The sequence below is a fragment of the Sander vitreus genome, chromosome 2 (assembly GCF_031162955.1).
Source record: "Sander vitreus isolate 19-12246 chromosome 2, sanVit1, whole genome shotgun sequence".
Taxonomy (NCBI): domain Eukaryota; kingdom Metazoa; phylum Chordata; class Actinopteri; order Perciformes; family Percidae; genus Sander; species Sander vitreus.
Window position 1 is genome coordinate 7,547,800 of NC_135856.1, and position 16,851 is coordinate 7,564,650.

The 16,851-nt window shown below is 39.5% G+C and overlaps 2 protein-coding genes across 4 annotated transcripts in view; both read right to left on the reverse strand.

Moving 5' to 3' along the window:
* LOC144533619 (uncharacterized) overlaps positions 1 to 824 on the reverse strand; it is a 7,242-nt gene extending 6,418 nt beyond the window's left edge. Inside the window, exon 1 of one of the 3 annotated variants that reach the window (XM_078275148.1) lies at positions 398 to 824. In XM_078275148.1, the coding sequence (XP_078131274.1) occupies positions 398 to 452 (55 nt within the window). In that variant the 5' untranslated portion in view covers positions 453 to 824. The remainder of the gene's footprint in view (positions 1 to 397) is intronic. The other 2 variants (XM_078275140.1, XM_078275132.1) reach the window with 2 other exon arrangements.
* A 911-nt stretch (positions 825 to 1,735) lies between these two features.
* On the reverse strand, positions 1,736 to 6,474 carry LOC144533639 (sialoadhesin-like). The gene is made up of 9 exons (XM_078275158.1): positions 6,083 to 6,474; positions 5,516 to 5,815; positions 5,206 to 5,436; positions 4,950 to 5,054; positions 4,265 to 4,483; positions 4,005 to 4,088; positions 3,041 to 3,386; positions 2,888 to 2,945; positions 1,736 to 2,784 (listed from the first exon to the last, which is right to left on the reverse strand). The coding sequence occupies exons 1-9, from the start codon at positions 6,135 to 6,137 to the stop codon at positions 2,590 to 2,592; spliced, it is 1,593 nt and encodes a 530-aa protein (XP_078131284.1). The 5' UTR covers positions 6,138 to 6,474; the 3' UTR covers positions 1,736 to 2,589.
* Between the last annotated feature and the right edge of the window lie 10,377 nt (positions 6,475 to 16,851).

The window sequence follows — 16,851 nt, forward strand, 5'->3', positions numbered from 1 at the left end:
TTTAGAGTTGGATGACTTTCTTCAGACATGTACATGCTTTTCATCTGCAGAAAGCTCAATCAAAATATATTTTCCATCATCCCAGTGTTTAGTGTACCATTTCATGCTTGAAGTGGGATATTTAGCTGAGCAGGGCAGATTTGCAGATGAACCTTTTAAGGCAAAGATCCTTATTCGTCCCTGAACCCCCTTAACAGAAGGTTTTATTCAAACATCTGGACAGATGTATACCTTTTATGAAGGTCACAATCTTGAGAGGTAAATTGTAATATATTCTTTTCATAAATCGATTTTCATTCAGTTAAAATATTTGGTAATTTTTGTTTACTCTTAAAAATGTCTTGAATAGTTTACAGTATATTATAATTTTACAAGAAGAGATAAACATTGTTCATACCTGAGATGTACAGGATGAAAATGATATACGCACATCCAGCTTCTGCCAAAAACATGGCTGTTGTAGTCCTTCAGTTAATCAGAAAGTTGATTGTACAGTATTTGTAAATTGGACTAACAGCTACATTTATGAAAAATCATCCAAAAATAAATAAAAAAATGTAACCAAGTGGTTCAAATCAATGGCAGTTTGCTTACAGCCTAAAGGCTGCTAGTCAAAGTGAGGGCGGCTGGTAGATGGCAGGCAGCTCTGACATCAAAACTTCACTTCCTTCCACTTAAACTGATTATTAGTAAAGGCAAACCACAGGTGAAGAAGCCATGTTCTGTAGTTTTTATACAATGCCATATATTCATCAGAAAACCTTACTTTTAACTACATAATATCTCATTACTCTCTTTCCTCATAGATATTATTAATTTTTTTCAATTCTTACTTATTATATTGGCTTTAAGTCTTTATGCAACAAGCAAAAGTAAATTGCATTATTTATTCATCAGAACGTTGCAGAGAGCTGCAGGATGTGAGGCAGTCAGAAGATAGTGTTATCTGGTTGCTTTGTGGTTTTAAAATGAACCGTGTCAAGGGGAAAGCTGCAGACTTAACATGGATGCTCTTTTAATTCACTACACAACATTTCCATAAGCAGCTATCTATTTGGCATACGTTGTATACAGTTTCACCGATCTATAGGTCTGCTCATTTGATCAGGACTGCTGAATACAAGCACAAAAGACTTCATACATAATTTAAAGTAGGCCGTACAGGTATTGCCGTATGTCATTATAAAGCCTTTCTATACCTGATTGGATAAACATATCACTTATTGGCATGTCATTTACTTTTTTGCAAACATATAGGCTGGTTGATCATTATGTAGGCTACCTGACTGAACTCAGTTGGTTGTTTCAGGACTTGAATTTGGCACGAGATTTAAACCCAGCAGGGACAAACCAAGTCTAAAGCTGTATCCAAAATCACTTCCCATTTACTATAAAGTGCACCGCATTTACAGCCCACCATTTTATTTGAATGTACAAATTCTGATTGTAAAATGTCTGCATAATGTAGTTGCTCTCAAAAATCCCCACAATGGAACGAAAAAGGTCGGGTCAATTGCATGAACACTGTTATCTTTAACAATCCCACAATGTAATGCATCACATTTTATAGATTCAAAGTGTCCCAAATCTTAAATTCCTGCTTCACTACAAAACAGTCAGGTAGGGGATAAAGGATGTGTGCTCTCTTACAAACAACTAGCATAACTAAAGCAGAAGTCACACAAGATTCTTTAACAAATTAAAATAACACACATAAAATCCACAAAGACCACCATTAAATATTACAGCGGCACTTTTGTACTGCTTAAAAAAAGTTGTTTTTAATTTCCCCTTTAAACATAATTCAGAGACTTTTTAATGTACAATATTAGTAGATTTTAATACTGTTCTTAAGGATGTGCAGACACCCTGCCCAACTGTAGCAAGTCACTGATAATAGAGAACACCATCTTGTGTCACATCTCATGAGGGAAAACAATACGTAACCTGAGCCAACCAAGTAATATTGCGTCATACTGGAGCTAATGGCTGAATTTAATGGCAAATGATAATAGTTCACAAGTTTTAGATAACTTAAAACTTTGATAGTTATCAGCAAGTTACTTGAGTGAAATTTTCTTTCTGATCAACTTAATGATGTTCTGTATGACTGCCCCCACTCTTTACATGGTGTACTGTTGTCTCTGTTTATCACAGGGAGGGGTATGAAAAGATGCTTTCACATCTAAATGAAGTCTATTTCTTTTTAAATTGTATTTGTTACTCGTTGTGGGCTCTCAACAGTGAATCAAACTTGGAGGCATTTGGCCACATTTTCGCAAAACACCCTTGTGGGTTGTGTGCTCAGTAATATTTTCCACGGTTTGCTGATGTGGGATTAGGTTCAAGAGAAATACGTGTTAAGACCAGAGATCGCTCATGTGGAGCTCAGTTGATCTCCCTGCTGTTTATCTAATGGAGGAAATGATATAGATAATGTGAGATGAAGATTAATACTTTCAGCAGGGGTAATGGGGTTTTTGTTAGTCTTTGAGTGTGTTAAAGTCTTGTTGAACGCGGTATACTGCTACTCGTCTTTTATGAGCAAGGTGACAAAGAGTCTGAATAACTTGTAATGGTAACAGATGTTCACTCAGGGGTCCTGTTTCGTCTAAAGTCGACAACAGCGTAGTGCACATGCTCCTGTTCTCGGGGCTGATGTGGCTGCACGGTGGAGTAGAGAGGATCCATCTGGCTCTTAGAGAAGTGCACTCTGCTATAGTGAAGACCAGCCTGCTCTGGTGGTGGAGCTGAGATGTTGTCATACACGGCACCAGAGTTTATCTGATGAGGAGACAGAAACATTACATTACTTTACTGCACTTAAATGTTTTTTTACTATGCATGTTTTTCTAATGCTGTTTTTCTTTTTTATTTCAAACTTTACCTGCTCCATGTTGTCTGACGTTTCAGTTCTATGATTTTGTCTGAAAGTCCTCTTTCTTCTGATTAGTGAAATGAATGAATATATGAATAAATAAGTGATTTAAGATGGGAGATTAAATGCCATTGTTCTGAAACAAAGCACAGTGTTGCTCACCTGTTCCACCAGAAGACAGTGAAGGGTATAATAACCAGGAGAGCAGCACAGACTGCTGCTGCTGCCGGCGTCCATTTTCCCATTTCACTCTGGACAGTTAGAGTCTTTTCACAGGAGCTGATGTTGTGGGGGGTTTTGACGGCACAGGAGTATTTTCCTGCATGCTGACTGCTGACTGGGTCCAGAACCAGGTGTTTGTTTTGCTTCTCTGTCGGGGTCAAAGGTCGACTGTTCAAGTACCAAATGTAGTTTGTGTTGTCAGTCAGAGGACAGCTGGTACTGCAGCTCAGGGTGACTCTCTGGCCCTCTGTCACCTCTGCAGAGGGAGTAAACTTCACTCTCAGACCTAAAAGATGTACATTGGTCACTCATTGTGAAAAATACATACTACTTCATAACAAATCTTCATACCTAAATGATGAAATACTGTATTTTTTAGTATCTACCAAAAACACCCATGCAGTCCTAAAATGCATCAAGTATTTTAGGACTCTAGTGCGCAATACAAATATGTCTCCAAAGTACACAGACAGCAAGTCCCTATAGCTTCCACATTCAACAAGAGCCATAGCCCTGAAATATTCAGCAGTTTTGAGTGAGGCTGAACTACAGGCATTAGTTCTAATGTTCATTTATGACTAAAGTCTGTTGAGTGCTGCTCATGAGGAGCTGTGAGCTTTTTGTTGAAAAATATAAGTTAAAAGTTACCTGTGACAATCAGAGTTACTCTAGGAAACTCAGACTGTTTCCCACTCTTTGTCACCTTGGAGTCTGAATGTGTATTCTGCTGAGTCATTCTGCTTCAGGTTTTTAATTCCCAGAATATGGTGGTTCTTTTTGTTGTCATGAAACTCCACACGACCTGCAGCCTCAATCAGCTTTTCAACATCCTCAACACTACTTCTATTTATTTTATACCATAATTTAGACTTTGGCTGCTGGTAGTTGGGATAAGAGTATTCACTTGAAATGTTCACTGAAGAGCCTTCCAGAGCACAGATTCTCCTGCTGACATAATTCACACTCCAGCAGTTCCTATCCTCAGCACCTGAAATATAGATGAGTCAGGACATGTCATAGGCGGCACGTGTCTGTTTAAATAAATGGCCATGAAGAAAAAAAAGATAAAACATAGGATCGACATTTTAATATTAATTTAAAGATTTGGAGACAAAATTGTCCCAGTCCTCAGTTATAGCAGACCATAAGTTGGCTCACACTCACAGACTTCAGCAGAGTGCAGATCCTCAAGGCCTTTCACAGCACAGGAGAAGCTTTCATCAGAGGAGTGGGTAACTAAAAGCTCTTGTCTCTCCCTGTATCTGTATAAGGATCCACCCTGGTACCACTTAAAGGCAGTTTTTGAGTCAATCAGAGGACAGTTGGTGTTACAGGTCAGTCTGATGTCGTTTACTTCAGCTGCAGTCCTTTGGATATGTACTTCTGTTGGGAGAAAATACATTAGTTCACTTGTGCCATGTCAAATATGATTATTTCATTATTTTACTATTTATTGTATTATTGTATTGATTACTTTTTAAATTGTTAAACTCAAATGTGGTAAGTCTAGCAAGACAGACTGCTGGACATGTACTTCTGTTAGGAGATGATGAATATGTTTTTCATCAGTTACTGTAACATGTTAAAATGTAGAACTTGGTGAATTAATTACATGCATTAAATGTGAACTCTCAAAACCTGTTCAGTACAAAATCAGTTATACAATGGTCATACAAAGTAGTACTACTCACTACTACTCACTAACAGTAGATTGTTTTCAAAAAAGCAAAGATATGACACTGAACAATTGAAATAGATGATCATAATTACTCATCTCTTCTGTGAAAGTCATAAAAGACATGAGAGGAGTGTCTGTGTGGTTGTGTGTGGAGTGTGGTGGTAACTTAACCTCTGGGATATGTGACGGAGCACGGCTCATCCTCTGACGTCTGCTGATAAGAACACAGTCTTCCTTCAGCATAGGTCACACTGAAGCAGTTCGCTGTTACCGAATCTGGACAAAAGCAAATGTGATACCTTATTCTGACTTGTTCACACAGTACTTTAAAAGCTTTATAAGTTAATGTAATGTGTCTGATTAAAAATGTTTTTCTTGGAATAAACAGGTTTTGTAACATAATAAGGAGCTAAATGCTGTCACTCACCCACTGAGACTGGAGGGGCTCTGAGATCCTCGTAGCCTTTGATAGCACAGGAGTATCTGACTCCTTTCTCACTGCTGACCAGCTGTTGGTACCAGGGAGAGTCCTGATAGAGGAACTCTCTGTTCTTGTACCAGATGTAGACTGCAGGGTTTTCAGTCAGAGGACAGCTGGTGCTACACATCAGTGTCATTGTCTGTCCCTCTGTGGCAGGAATCACCTTTACCTGCAGGTCTGAGATCAGAACTTGTGAAATGTTGATGTATATAGTGATGTCAGACTTAAAATGGTAAAATTCTGACAGCCACTGTACCTGCAACATGGAGTGTAATGCTTCTGGACCAGCAGTGTCTTGGGTCGTCTGCATTCTCTCTGCAGCAGTAATTGTTTGCATCACTTTCTATTAAATAGTTGATAGTTAGAGTTGGGTGACTTTCTTCAGACATGTACGTTACATGATTTCCATCCACAGAGAGTTCATTCTGAACAAACTTGTAGCCATCCCATTCTACAGTGAACCATTTGTTTCTTGTAGTGGGACGTTGAGCTGAGCAGTGCAGATCCACTGATGAAGTTTTTAAGGCACAGATGCTGTTTGCTCTTCCTTGAACCCCTTTAACAGAAGCAAACATCTGGACAGATTTATACATTTTTATTTCATGCATTCCATAAAAAGCATTGAATAATAATGGTATACTATAAATTAAGGCCATTTGAAAAGATCATTCCATCAGTTGAAGCAATAATCTTAAGAGCTCACATGTAATATCTTATCCATTGGCCGTTAGTCATTTCAGTTTTCATCCATCAATAGTTTTCTACAATATCACTCCTTTACTTCACTAGAGCTGTGATATTATATATATAAAATCATTCATACCTGAGATGTACAAGATAAAACTGATAAACGCACATCCAGCTTCTGTCAAAAACATGGCTGCTCCAGTCCTTCAGCTTGTAATCACAAAGATGATTGTTTCTCAATTGATACAAGGCAAGCTCATCCTCAAAAATAATAAAGAAAAATATAAGCCATTGGTAGAACCCATGTTAACAGCAGTTAACTTTTAAAGAGTAAAGGCTGGAGAGGACAGAATGGACTGTGAGAAACGGTATGAGTGGTTAACAAAACATGCAAACTAAACACAAACTTTCTTCCTCTTATCACTTCCTCACATCCCTTAACCCTTTTTTTAAACCAGCCAAATTTAGCCCTCATCGTAACTTCTCCAATGTTAAAATAGTAAAGCAAAGACAGATCTATCTACACAGCGCTGTGTCAGTGTAAGTGTGGACATAAGGACCTCACGCGCCAAATGTCAGGCTTTATACCAGCACTGTACATCCGGTGAGCCAGATACCGGCAAAATAAAGTGCAAAACTTTCTCTCTTCAGTACATCCAGTGCTTAAAGAGACAGATCAGTCATACAGAAAAAGATTACATGTATGAATCAGCTCACATTCAGCATGTGGTAGGAGAACTTCTCATTTTGCTCTAATGCAGTTTATCCTCTAGAGGGCGCTATCATCTCATCCCATGATCTTAGCAGGACAATGTGCTGTCAGTATGACAAAAGTACTATGCTGCTGAGGCATTTGGTCACCTGTATGCAGTTGTATGTATTCAGTATTGTTTTTCACTTTTAGCCGATGTGATTCTGTTCATGGAAAACATCTGGGAAATCTCTCATCTGGAGCCCAGTTAATCCCCCAATGCTCTCAGTTAAGCAAATGGAGAAAATCTAACAGATCATGTAGAAAATGCTTGATTCCCATGGCAAGTGCAGTGTGTGTGTGTGTGTGTGTGTGTGTGTATTTAATAGTTAAAAGACGACCGCTGCCCAGACCTGATCAGTGTCCAGCCATAACATAGTGAAGAAACAGGAAGCCTCTGCTAGTGAGACATCGTGCATGTGTGTGTGTGGTGTCTGTCCAGTAAAAGAGAGACAGGCTATGTGAAGACAAAGTGCTTTGTTAAATGACTTTAAGCCATTTTATAGTATTGTGTAAAAGATCATAATCTGTAAAAGAAAGACCAACATATTAATCACCGTTTTATACTGCCATCATGTCCATGACACTAACACAAAGAAGAGGTAGTGGCTGAGAATGACAAAAAAAAGGGTGAAACCATGAGGCAAAGGAAAATGGATCACATTTCTTAATGCAGTTTAGCAGCTGAAAAGCTAAACTGTCATAAATGACCAGTGAGCCACTTTGAGCAAGCTTCTGTTTTGACATGACTCAAGTGTTTTAGCTGTGGTTAGTCCAGTTAAACCCATGAGCCCGCTTGACAAATTCTATCAACACTGATGTGGGACAGACAGCAAGGAGTGACTGATTGTTCTCATGCTGTTCTGTATGAAAAGCCCAGACTGTGTTTGAACCTGAGACCAAGTTAATGCTTTGCATGCATCACGCTCCAAATATATGTCACACTTTATTTATTACTCACTATTAAGTTACGATAATGTGAGAGGTTGACACTTAATATAGTTCTTTAATGCTCAGGCTAGTTGTTTTGCAAAGGAACATTGCTGCTCTCTGGAAAATAGCCTGATGCGGAATGAAATATATTCAATTTATTCACTGCATTAACTTGAAAGGAAAAAAGGAAGGAAGAAGCTTTTTTTTTTTGCCTTATTTTAAGATCACAACTTAATTATTGTATTACCATGAGGTGCTCATGTTATGCCTGTTCCAAGAGTAATTCTTAAGATAAGTATCATAAAATCAAATATCACATATCTTATATCAAAAAAGATGCACTTGATGGAACTTAATCTGGTTAGTACCTTGACATTGTTTGAATCAGAATGTTACTAAAAGGTGCCTGTATCAAGCCAACTTTTTCAATCATCAAACTTTTTGCAAAAATGAAAATTTGACTTTATAATAGCAGCATTTTAATTTGTCAAAGAGATGAAATGAATATCATTAATACTGGCTGCATTCCATTTCAAGGGAGCCTTGCCAGGGCCCAGGTATTGTACCTGCTGGCCATGCTGACCTCACAGCCAGGGTTCAAAATTAACTTTTTCGTCTTACCAGCCAAATGGCTAGTGAATGTTCAAAATGTACCAACCACTGAATAGAGGTGGCTGAGTGAAGCAAATCTACCAGCCAATTGCATATGTTACCAGCATTTGGCTGGTGGATGGTGCTTATTTTGAACCCTGCTCACAGCTATGAGACTAACATAAAATATCACACCTGTATCTGTTTATATGGTTTATCAGGACCTCATCTAATCAGTATTTCAAGGTAACCTTTTATAATCAAAAGGCCTAATGATAACTTTCTTAGATAAACTGCTATAATAATAATAATAATAATAATATATCATGATAGTTTCTCAGAAGCCTTTCCTGAAAGAGCTTTATGTATACACACTTAAAGTATATTATTGTGTGATTCGGTATTGTGAACTTTTGAAAGTGTTCTGTATTGTAACCATATGAGTATACCATAGAAAATAAATTGTGATTCATTAAACCTGTATTAATGGAATGGAACAACCTGGAAACACAACATATAGTCTTATCATCTTATAAGGTTGATATGGCTGCCTTGTGAGCACACAGTGGCTTATTTACAAGTTAAGCAGACACGGAGCAGCAAACAATTATGTGGAGTCATGTGTGTGGCCACCTGGCAAATGAAAAGTCAATATTCACTCTTCTATTAGCTTTGTTTTGCTCTCCACCAACTCTTTAGGGAAATGTCTGGCTCTCTGGCTGCTAAATGCTCCTGTTGTTCACCAGCTAGTTGCCAACTTTCGCTGTCTGCCATTTTGTGCTGGGTAGTTAGTTTACTGTGGGTCTCAATAGCTTTTCTTGATGAAAACAGCTGCTCAGGTTCAAAAATTTGATTTATTCTGTTTTCACTCAATACTACTATTTCTTAAGTGTATGCATCATTCAAGTGCATTGTCAAGCTTTGAATAGAGGCAACTCTCCAGACAGCTCTCAGTGCCAAACTATTAAGACAAACTTCTTAATACCAGGGGAAAGCCTCATCAGCTTTTATAACTTTTCCCTCTGCGGTTCACCTTCCACCCACTCATGTTCAGCCCCTCCAGCTCAGGCTTGTTGAGCACTTGTCTCTGTCTTATCAAGGACTTTTAATGACTTCTCCGCAGAGATATAGAGAATGATAATGAGGGCTGATGAAGGGGAGAGCGGAGCCAGGCTACTTCATGTCTCAACACAAATGAGAATCTCTTGTCTTGCCTCCATCACCTGCTGGTGAGTTGGCAAGCGGGTAATAACAACACTGTATAATTAACACATAAATACACTAAAGTATGCTTCAGTTTTGTTGGCTTTGCCAAAAATGCCGTATAAAAATAATACTGTCTCAGGCACTGCATTCCAGTGTGAAATGTGAAATACCTGTGAGCTTTATACTGCCATTAGTGGCAGCTTTGGATCAAAGATGTTTTGTAGACTGTGTACACACATACCAGTGTAACAAGCTGGCTCCCACTGCTGACAGGCCAATTTCATCTTGCGTTATGTCTGTTTTCCGGCTCCCTGAAGTGAATGAGACATGTCTCTGCCTCTCACAGTTGGAGTCCAGTTGGCACTACAGCAACATGATAAGACACAGTTTGTCGGGCCCCTGGTTAGCTCACCTTGTAGAGTGTGCGCCCATATACATGGGCTCAGTCTTCGCCGCAGCGGCTGTGGGTTCCGTTTCGACCTGCGGCCCTTTGCTGCATGTCATTTCCCCTTTCTCTGCCCTTTCATGTCTAAGCTATCCTATCGAATAAAGGCCTAAAATGCCACAAAATAAATCTAAAATAAAAAAATCTTTAAAGCTATAGTGTGTAGTTTCTGTTGCCCCCATGAGGATTTCTAAGTAATGACAACAAAACTGTCGGCGCATCCACATGATACAAGCCTTCTGTGATCGTGCACCCCCCACCCCTTCTCTGCTAGTAGCCAAGGAGGACACGGAGGATTGAAAAAACATGATGGACTCTTCAGAAGAGGGAATTATCTTCACTTGAGTTTCTGCACGGAATAGTCGTCGGACGGCATTAGTTTCTAAACATAGCCATACTGAGAAATACAGAGAGAGATTTGTGGAACTGATAGTCTTAATTAGCTTTGTAGCAACTCATTTGGCAACGGCTTGAATGTAACGGACGTTCGTTAATATAAAAAAGTTACGCACTAAAGCTTTAAGACACAACTTGTCTTTGTCCAAAGACCTAATATTCTAAACATGTATATATTATGAAAAAAAAGGTATAATTGTCACTTGTGTGTATGCAGTAACTTTCAGCATGCAGTAATGTATAGTTTCTCGTAGTCTTTCCTCTCTGGCAAAACATAATGCACATATGCCTAATACCATTCTGACATCTGTTAACACATTTACAGTGTCCACAGCTGCGGCAGGTGAGCAGTGGAGGAAATGAGGTTGGTGACAGAACCATACAAAGCTGACATTTAACCTCTTATCCCCATTCTGTTCTCCTGTCACTACCTCTGTGGCAGATCAAACAGAGAACACAGAGCACCTAGGGCAAGTCAACATCCTGTCAGGGGAGGCGTTATTAGATGCTTCTTGAAGTTTTTTTTTCTATTTCCTGTATTAGAGAGCTAAACATCAATGTGAAATCTCATTTCACTGGCAATAACAGGTTTTTTTTGGCCACTTCGGGGCAGCAGAAACAAGCTGTAAACAACTTTATCATCTTTTACATACATTTAAATGGTGAACATGTTATACTGCATTCCATTTCCCTTCAAACTCGGAAGCCAGAGCTGGGAAAGACGTCACACTCATCAAATCCAACATTCACTCTCTTTTTAGCTCTGTTTTGCTCTCCATGAACTCCTGAGAGAATAGAAAATCTGGCTCCTTAGCTGCTAAATGCTCCATGTTTTGCAGGTAGTCGCTAACTTTGCCTGCTAGCAGGTAGTGTACAGTGTCTTTTCACCAAAACCAGCTGTCTGCTGTGGCTGTAAGTGACCCTGACGAGCGGTGAGAGTAAAACAAAACGGTAAAGTTGTTGGCTGTAAACCAAAATGATAAGCTGAAAGAATCTAAAACACTTTGTAGAGCTGAGGAAATTCTTCACCTTCACATTATGTCTTATTGTCACACAGAAATGACTCGCTAGACTCTTGACACATTCAATAATCAAATTCATAACATAAAACCAACTTCTGACTAAAACCAAAAACATGTCTGCTCTGTTGAAAGTCATTGTGGGAAATGTAGGAAAGAACGAACCAAAGTCAAAAAGTTGTAAACAGATTAGGTAGGACAGAACACGATTAATCATCACAGAAAAACTGTGACTAAATGCTTATAAGAGCAAATTAGTCTTTAGGCAAGTTTTACCTTCACATTAACTTAAACACAAATACAGCAACAGCCTCACTCTCAGTTCCAGTCTGTCAACCCTGCTGCTCATTACAATCACACAAAGCATCTGTGTCCTGATTTGGAGATAATACGATGCTTCCTCCTCCATCTGGAAGCTAGCGTGGCCTACAGAGTGATGCCATGATGTCACCCCACTGTGTGTGTGTGTGTGTGTGTGTGTGTGTGTGTCTGCAGCATGTGTATCACAAGTGAACGCACACACACACAGGGCAAACACTACCTCCGCTACTTCCCTCCATTACCCCTCTTTAGACAGCGTAGCATTGTTTCCAAGCCAAAATTACCACATCAGCAGCCCTCCAAATACACCCCACATCCTTCGCTCTCAACCCAGCGACAATGAGGGAGAAATCCTTCTTTTGGAAGAGGAGAGAGGGGGATTTCTTCACTCTCCAGTTCCCAGCGTGGTAATAACTGCCGTGAGAGCTTTACTAATTGGCCTCTTAATCTTTTGAAACGGCAGCGAAATAGAGCAACAGAGAATGATAGGAGAGAGAGAGGTTTACCCACAGCGGATATCTGTGCTTATCTGCATGTTCTTGTTTGAGCATGCATATATGTGCATACGTGGTCTCTGAGTGTATATGTGTGTGGTCTGTGTAATGAATTTTATTCTGTGTATAAGTGTGTTGAGGATGTTAAAATGTGTGCACGTAGGGGTGTGTGTGTGTGTGTGTGTGTGTGTGCGCAGCATGTTAACGTACTTGTGTGTCTGTTAATGTAGGCATGTAGGCTATGCATTTGCTCACTGTGTGTGTGTGTGTGTGTGTGTGTGTGTGTGTGTGTGTGTGTGTGTGTGTGTGTGGGGGCTTGTTTAACTATATTCGTGGGGTCCAAAAACCGGGAGTCCAGTAAACTTGTGGGGTCCCGACAGCTTTGTGGGGCCAAAATGCTGGACCCCACAAGTTTAAAGGGCTGTTTGAGGGTTAAGACTTAGTTGTAGGATTAGGGTTAGAATTAGGTTCTGGTTAGGGTGAGGGTAAGGGTTAAGGTTAGGCATTTAGTTGTGATGGTTAAAGTTAGGGTAAGGGGCTAGGGAATGCATTATGTCAATGACGGGTCCCCACAAAGATAGTGCCACAAACGTGTGTGTGTGTGTGTGTGTGTGTGTGTGTGTGTGTGTGTGTGTGTGTTTGACTGTGCAGCTATTTGAGTGTGTGTGGTCAGCGGGGTTCACCAACACTTCCTGATGAGTCATCAATGGAAAACACAATTAACTCCCTCACTGCCTCCCAATTATTTCCGCACAGGAGATTAAAGTCTCCCAACTGAAACGCTGAACAATTGTGGACAGACGAACGTTTGAATCAAATGTTCCACTGGTCAAATGATCCAGCGGCGCCTGTTTTCACACTCGGCAGTCATATTTCCCTAACAGCTGTCAGCTGGACAGGCCCTGTCAATCCAAATAAGAGATTTTTCTGTTCTATTTGTTATTTGTTGCTCGGTCCCAGCTGTGTCGATTATGGTAATGTTGATCATAACCTTATCACATCAATCAATTGGCAAATATAGGAAGGAGACGTGATAGAATTGGTGGAAGAGGAAATGGGAAAAGGCGTTAACCTTCTACTGCAGCTGGCTGGAAGTGGGAGACAGTCAGCCTCGGGACACGCTAGAAGACAATTCAAATCCAAACATCATTTTATAAATGCTTGCGATTATCACATGCAGATCTTTTGCCCCCTATTTGAAAATGAGGTAAAGATGCTATAAAAGAAAAATAAATAACAATGCTAACACTTGTAATAACATAACTGATCATTCTGCTGACTCCTAAAATGGCTGCATAAATTAACATGATAAGCATAATCGAAGAAAAAAAGTTAAACTCAATATTCAGGGCTGTAGCTGAGCATGACGTTTAAAAAGGAATGTTCTGCTCCACATCCACACATTCACACCTGGAAGCTTCTCACAAGTCTGATCTGTTTGCCAGTGAGCAGCTCCAATGTGCCTTGCTCAAGGGAACCTCAGCATTGGTGACAAGGGAGGGCCAAATGCATGCCTTATCACTTCACCATTCAAATATGATCAGTCCTGGAACAAAACAGCCACTTTCCTGTCGTAAGTTCAAATGGGGGAGGAAAAGGAGATGGACACTAGTGCTGCTATGATTACTACGGCTGATACTACTGTTAAATGTACTACTGTGAATGCAAATACTGCACTAGATTACTGCTACTCTGTCTAGTTGTGCTTAAAACTTGACAATGTTCACAACAATGACTTTATATACTGTAACTACATTTAGCACAACAGTCAGCGACATAAAAGGGGCCCACCTCTGTGAGGTCTCTTTCCATGGGTTTTCTATTGATGATGTTGTAAGTTTCTGTTGTTTATTAAAGAAGAAAAAACAGTGCATCTGCTGCATTTAAATGCATTATTTCCCAGTGAAACCCCACTCAGCGTTGTTTAGATTAGCAAAAGTGCAAGGTCTTGTGAAGTGGTTTTAGAGTGACTCACAGTTTCGCAACAACGCCAAATGCAATTAGGCTTGTTAAACTCTAAAACTCCAGATGAGCCTCAGCTTTGCCACTGGTATAGGGCGTTTATTCTACTTTTGTAAAGCTAGTTTGTTCCTCATCTTGGTTTGAGTCATGTGCAAGGTTTCCTGTGCTCCTTTGTCCTAATGAAGCATCTGAAGTGGAGGTTAAAGCTGTTTTTTGCAGTGTTAAGTTGAATTAAAGTTAACTGTTGTATCAATTTACCATCAGATGAATTATTCATTTTAATATTGTCTAGCTTAAACCCCACCAAGTCCTCCAAAATACGGATTCTGTCATTCGTCTCCTGAATTGCAAAGGCAGAGCAGGATACCCAGGGCTCGGTTTACACCTATCGCCATTTCTAGCCACTTAGGGACCATAGGCAGGCTGGGGGAACTCACATTAATGTTGAAAAACCTCATAAAGTGAATTTTTCATGCCATGGGACCTTTAAGCAGGTGAACACACAGAAGCATTACAGATGTTAACAACAGTACAGGAAGTATTCTGCAGTATCTGATGTTTTGTCTCAAGGCTCAGATAGGAAGACATATGTCCCTTCCATAGTATAAACATTCCCTTGTTTAGTTATTGGGGGTTAACTTGTTTCAATTTATATATTTCTTTGTACTCTTATAATGTGGTATGGGTAACATTAGGTATTAGCTATTAAGGTGGTGACAAAGGTATTAAGCATGACAAAATACTTTTATTTTACTGTTGTTTCTTAGTGTTTATTTTTTCCAATGCAGCTTAGCTAACCATGTGCACTTTATCAGCATCACACGGCCAGGCTTCACGTTCACACACAAGTTCACACCTGAGATCTGCCCTGTGAAACCAGCGCTTTGGCAAAGGCATATCAGTGGTGGGTGTCGAAGGTCACTAGTTTACTGTTTCTTTTCACACTGTCGTGGCTGGCTGAGAGACTCAGCCTTATGTCTATCCTCGAGAATAGGATACTGTTTCCACCTGTGTGATCATGGATACAGTGTGTGGTTAAAATGTATTTTCTTTTTGACTCAGCCCCACTGGAACATCCCTGGTCAATCATGCAGTCAGTGAAACGACGTCCTCTGGCCTTTTGCCCTCCTATCTGCTGTCGATGCCCCTGTCAGTGATGCTGCAGACATTATGTTGCCTTTCAAAGCTAATGGAAAGTAGGGCTGCACAATAAATCGATTTTAATGGTCATCCCGATATCTAACTGTCGCAATAAACACATCGCGAAAGGCTGCGACATATCGCGAAAGACACTCTTGAGTTTTTTGTGTTAGTTGAAAGAAAATATCAGTAGAAAACTTCACTTTAAAATGTAACTGTCATTCTTTTTTTAGTAGTAATGTTAGAAATTATTTTCTTTCATTTGTTTTAAGTTCAACAAGCAATTTGTTGTATTTTAGCAGAATACTGAAAGCAGCAGAAAGGCAGAACTGAGTCCACTTTAATCTGTTTATTTATGGCAAGTAATATCGTTCTCGCGATATTCAGCGTTATCACATATTTCCCATATTCCACATATTTTTTTATATCACATTTCAGGTGGGTGAAAACATCTATGAAATTAGCAGTTTTTTGCACTTGTGAAATATTGATTACGTCAGCGAAGGATATGTTAAGATATTTTGTGAAATGATAGGCCACTGGACAACAACTGAATAGCCTTGATCCAAAGGCAGATTTCTTAAAGTCACAGTGAAATCAAAATGACATTTTCCCATTTTTTTAATCCTGTGACCCTGTATTAATTGTTTCTTTTTTCTTTTGTTAAATGCTAAATATGTGTCAAAATGGATTTATTTGAATTTTTATAACAAAATCCTTCTCTTTCACTTCCCTAAATGTAAGAATACTTTTGTTTGTACACTTTTCTTGCACTCAAAGGTGGTTAGGATTACAAAAATATATTTGTAATTCTGGGTGACGCAGCTAGCTAACCCAACCCATCATATATAATCACACTTGATACATGCAACAATGCAGAGGAAGGATGTCTAGGTTGTGTGTGCAGTTGAACAGTCCTCTATACATACATATTCTGTTTAATTCAAAAATAACATTTAGATTTTGCACTTGTTTTCTCACAAACTGCTGCACCTACTGTTTATGAAAAACAGCTGCCACATGATTTCACCCTATGATTATCTATCACCATGCATATTTCAGATGTAATACCGAAATAAGAAAGATCCAGATGCAATAATACACACTTCTAAATATTTATCTTTTATTTAAGTAACAAAGTTAGAAATGTGTGCAGCACTTGTGGAGGAATGTGCTCTCTGAGTGTTTTCCAGTTTAGAGTAAATCTGATTCAGTTTGGTGGGAGGTCCAGCACTTTCTGTATGCTCTTTCCAGTTAAGCTGGCTTTCTGTCTTCATGACTATGAGTTCACACAGTACAAGGGCCCTGTGTTTCCCACTTTCCCAAACAGTCCTAAATAAAGCATTCTCTCAGAGCCGTGTGGCCTGTGATGAACAGATGGGCGGGGTGGTTTGTTGGGGTTTGGGGGGGGGGGGGGGGTAGCATTACATACAGGTAAAGGCCAGCATATTTGAGATGGTAATCCAGGATAAGTCTCCAGTTGGCTGATGACCAAACATTCATGTGTCGCACAATAGCTTTTGGCAAGTGTCCAATATTGGACTTTAACGGTTTACCGGTGAAATCCAGTCTGACTTTTTTTTTTTCTTTTAGAAAGGGCTTTAATAATTAATGTTGGATAGTTTGAAGAGAGGAGAGGAACATGTA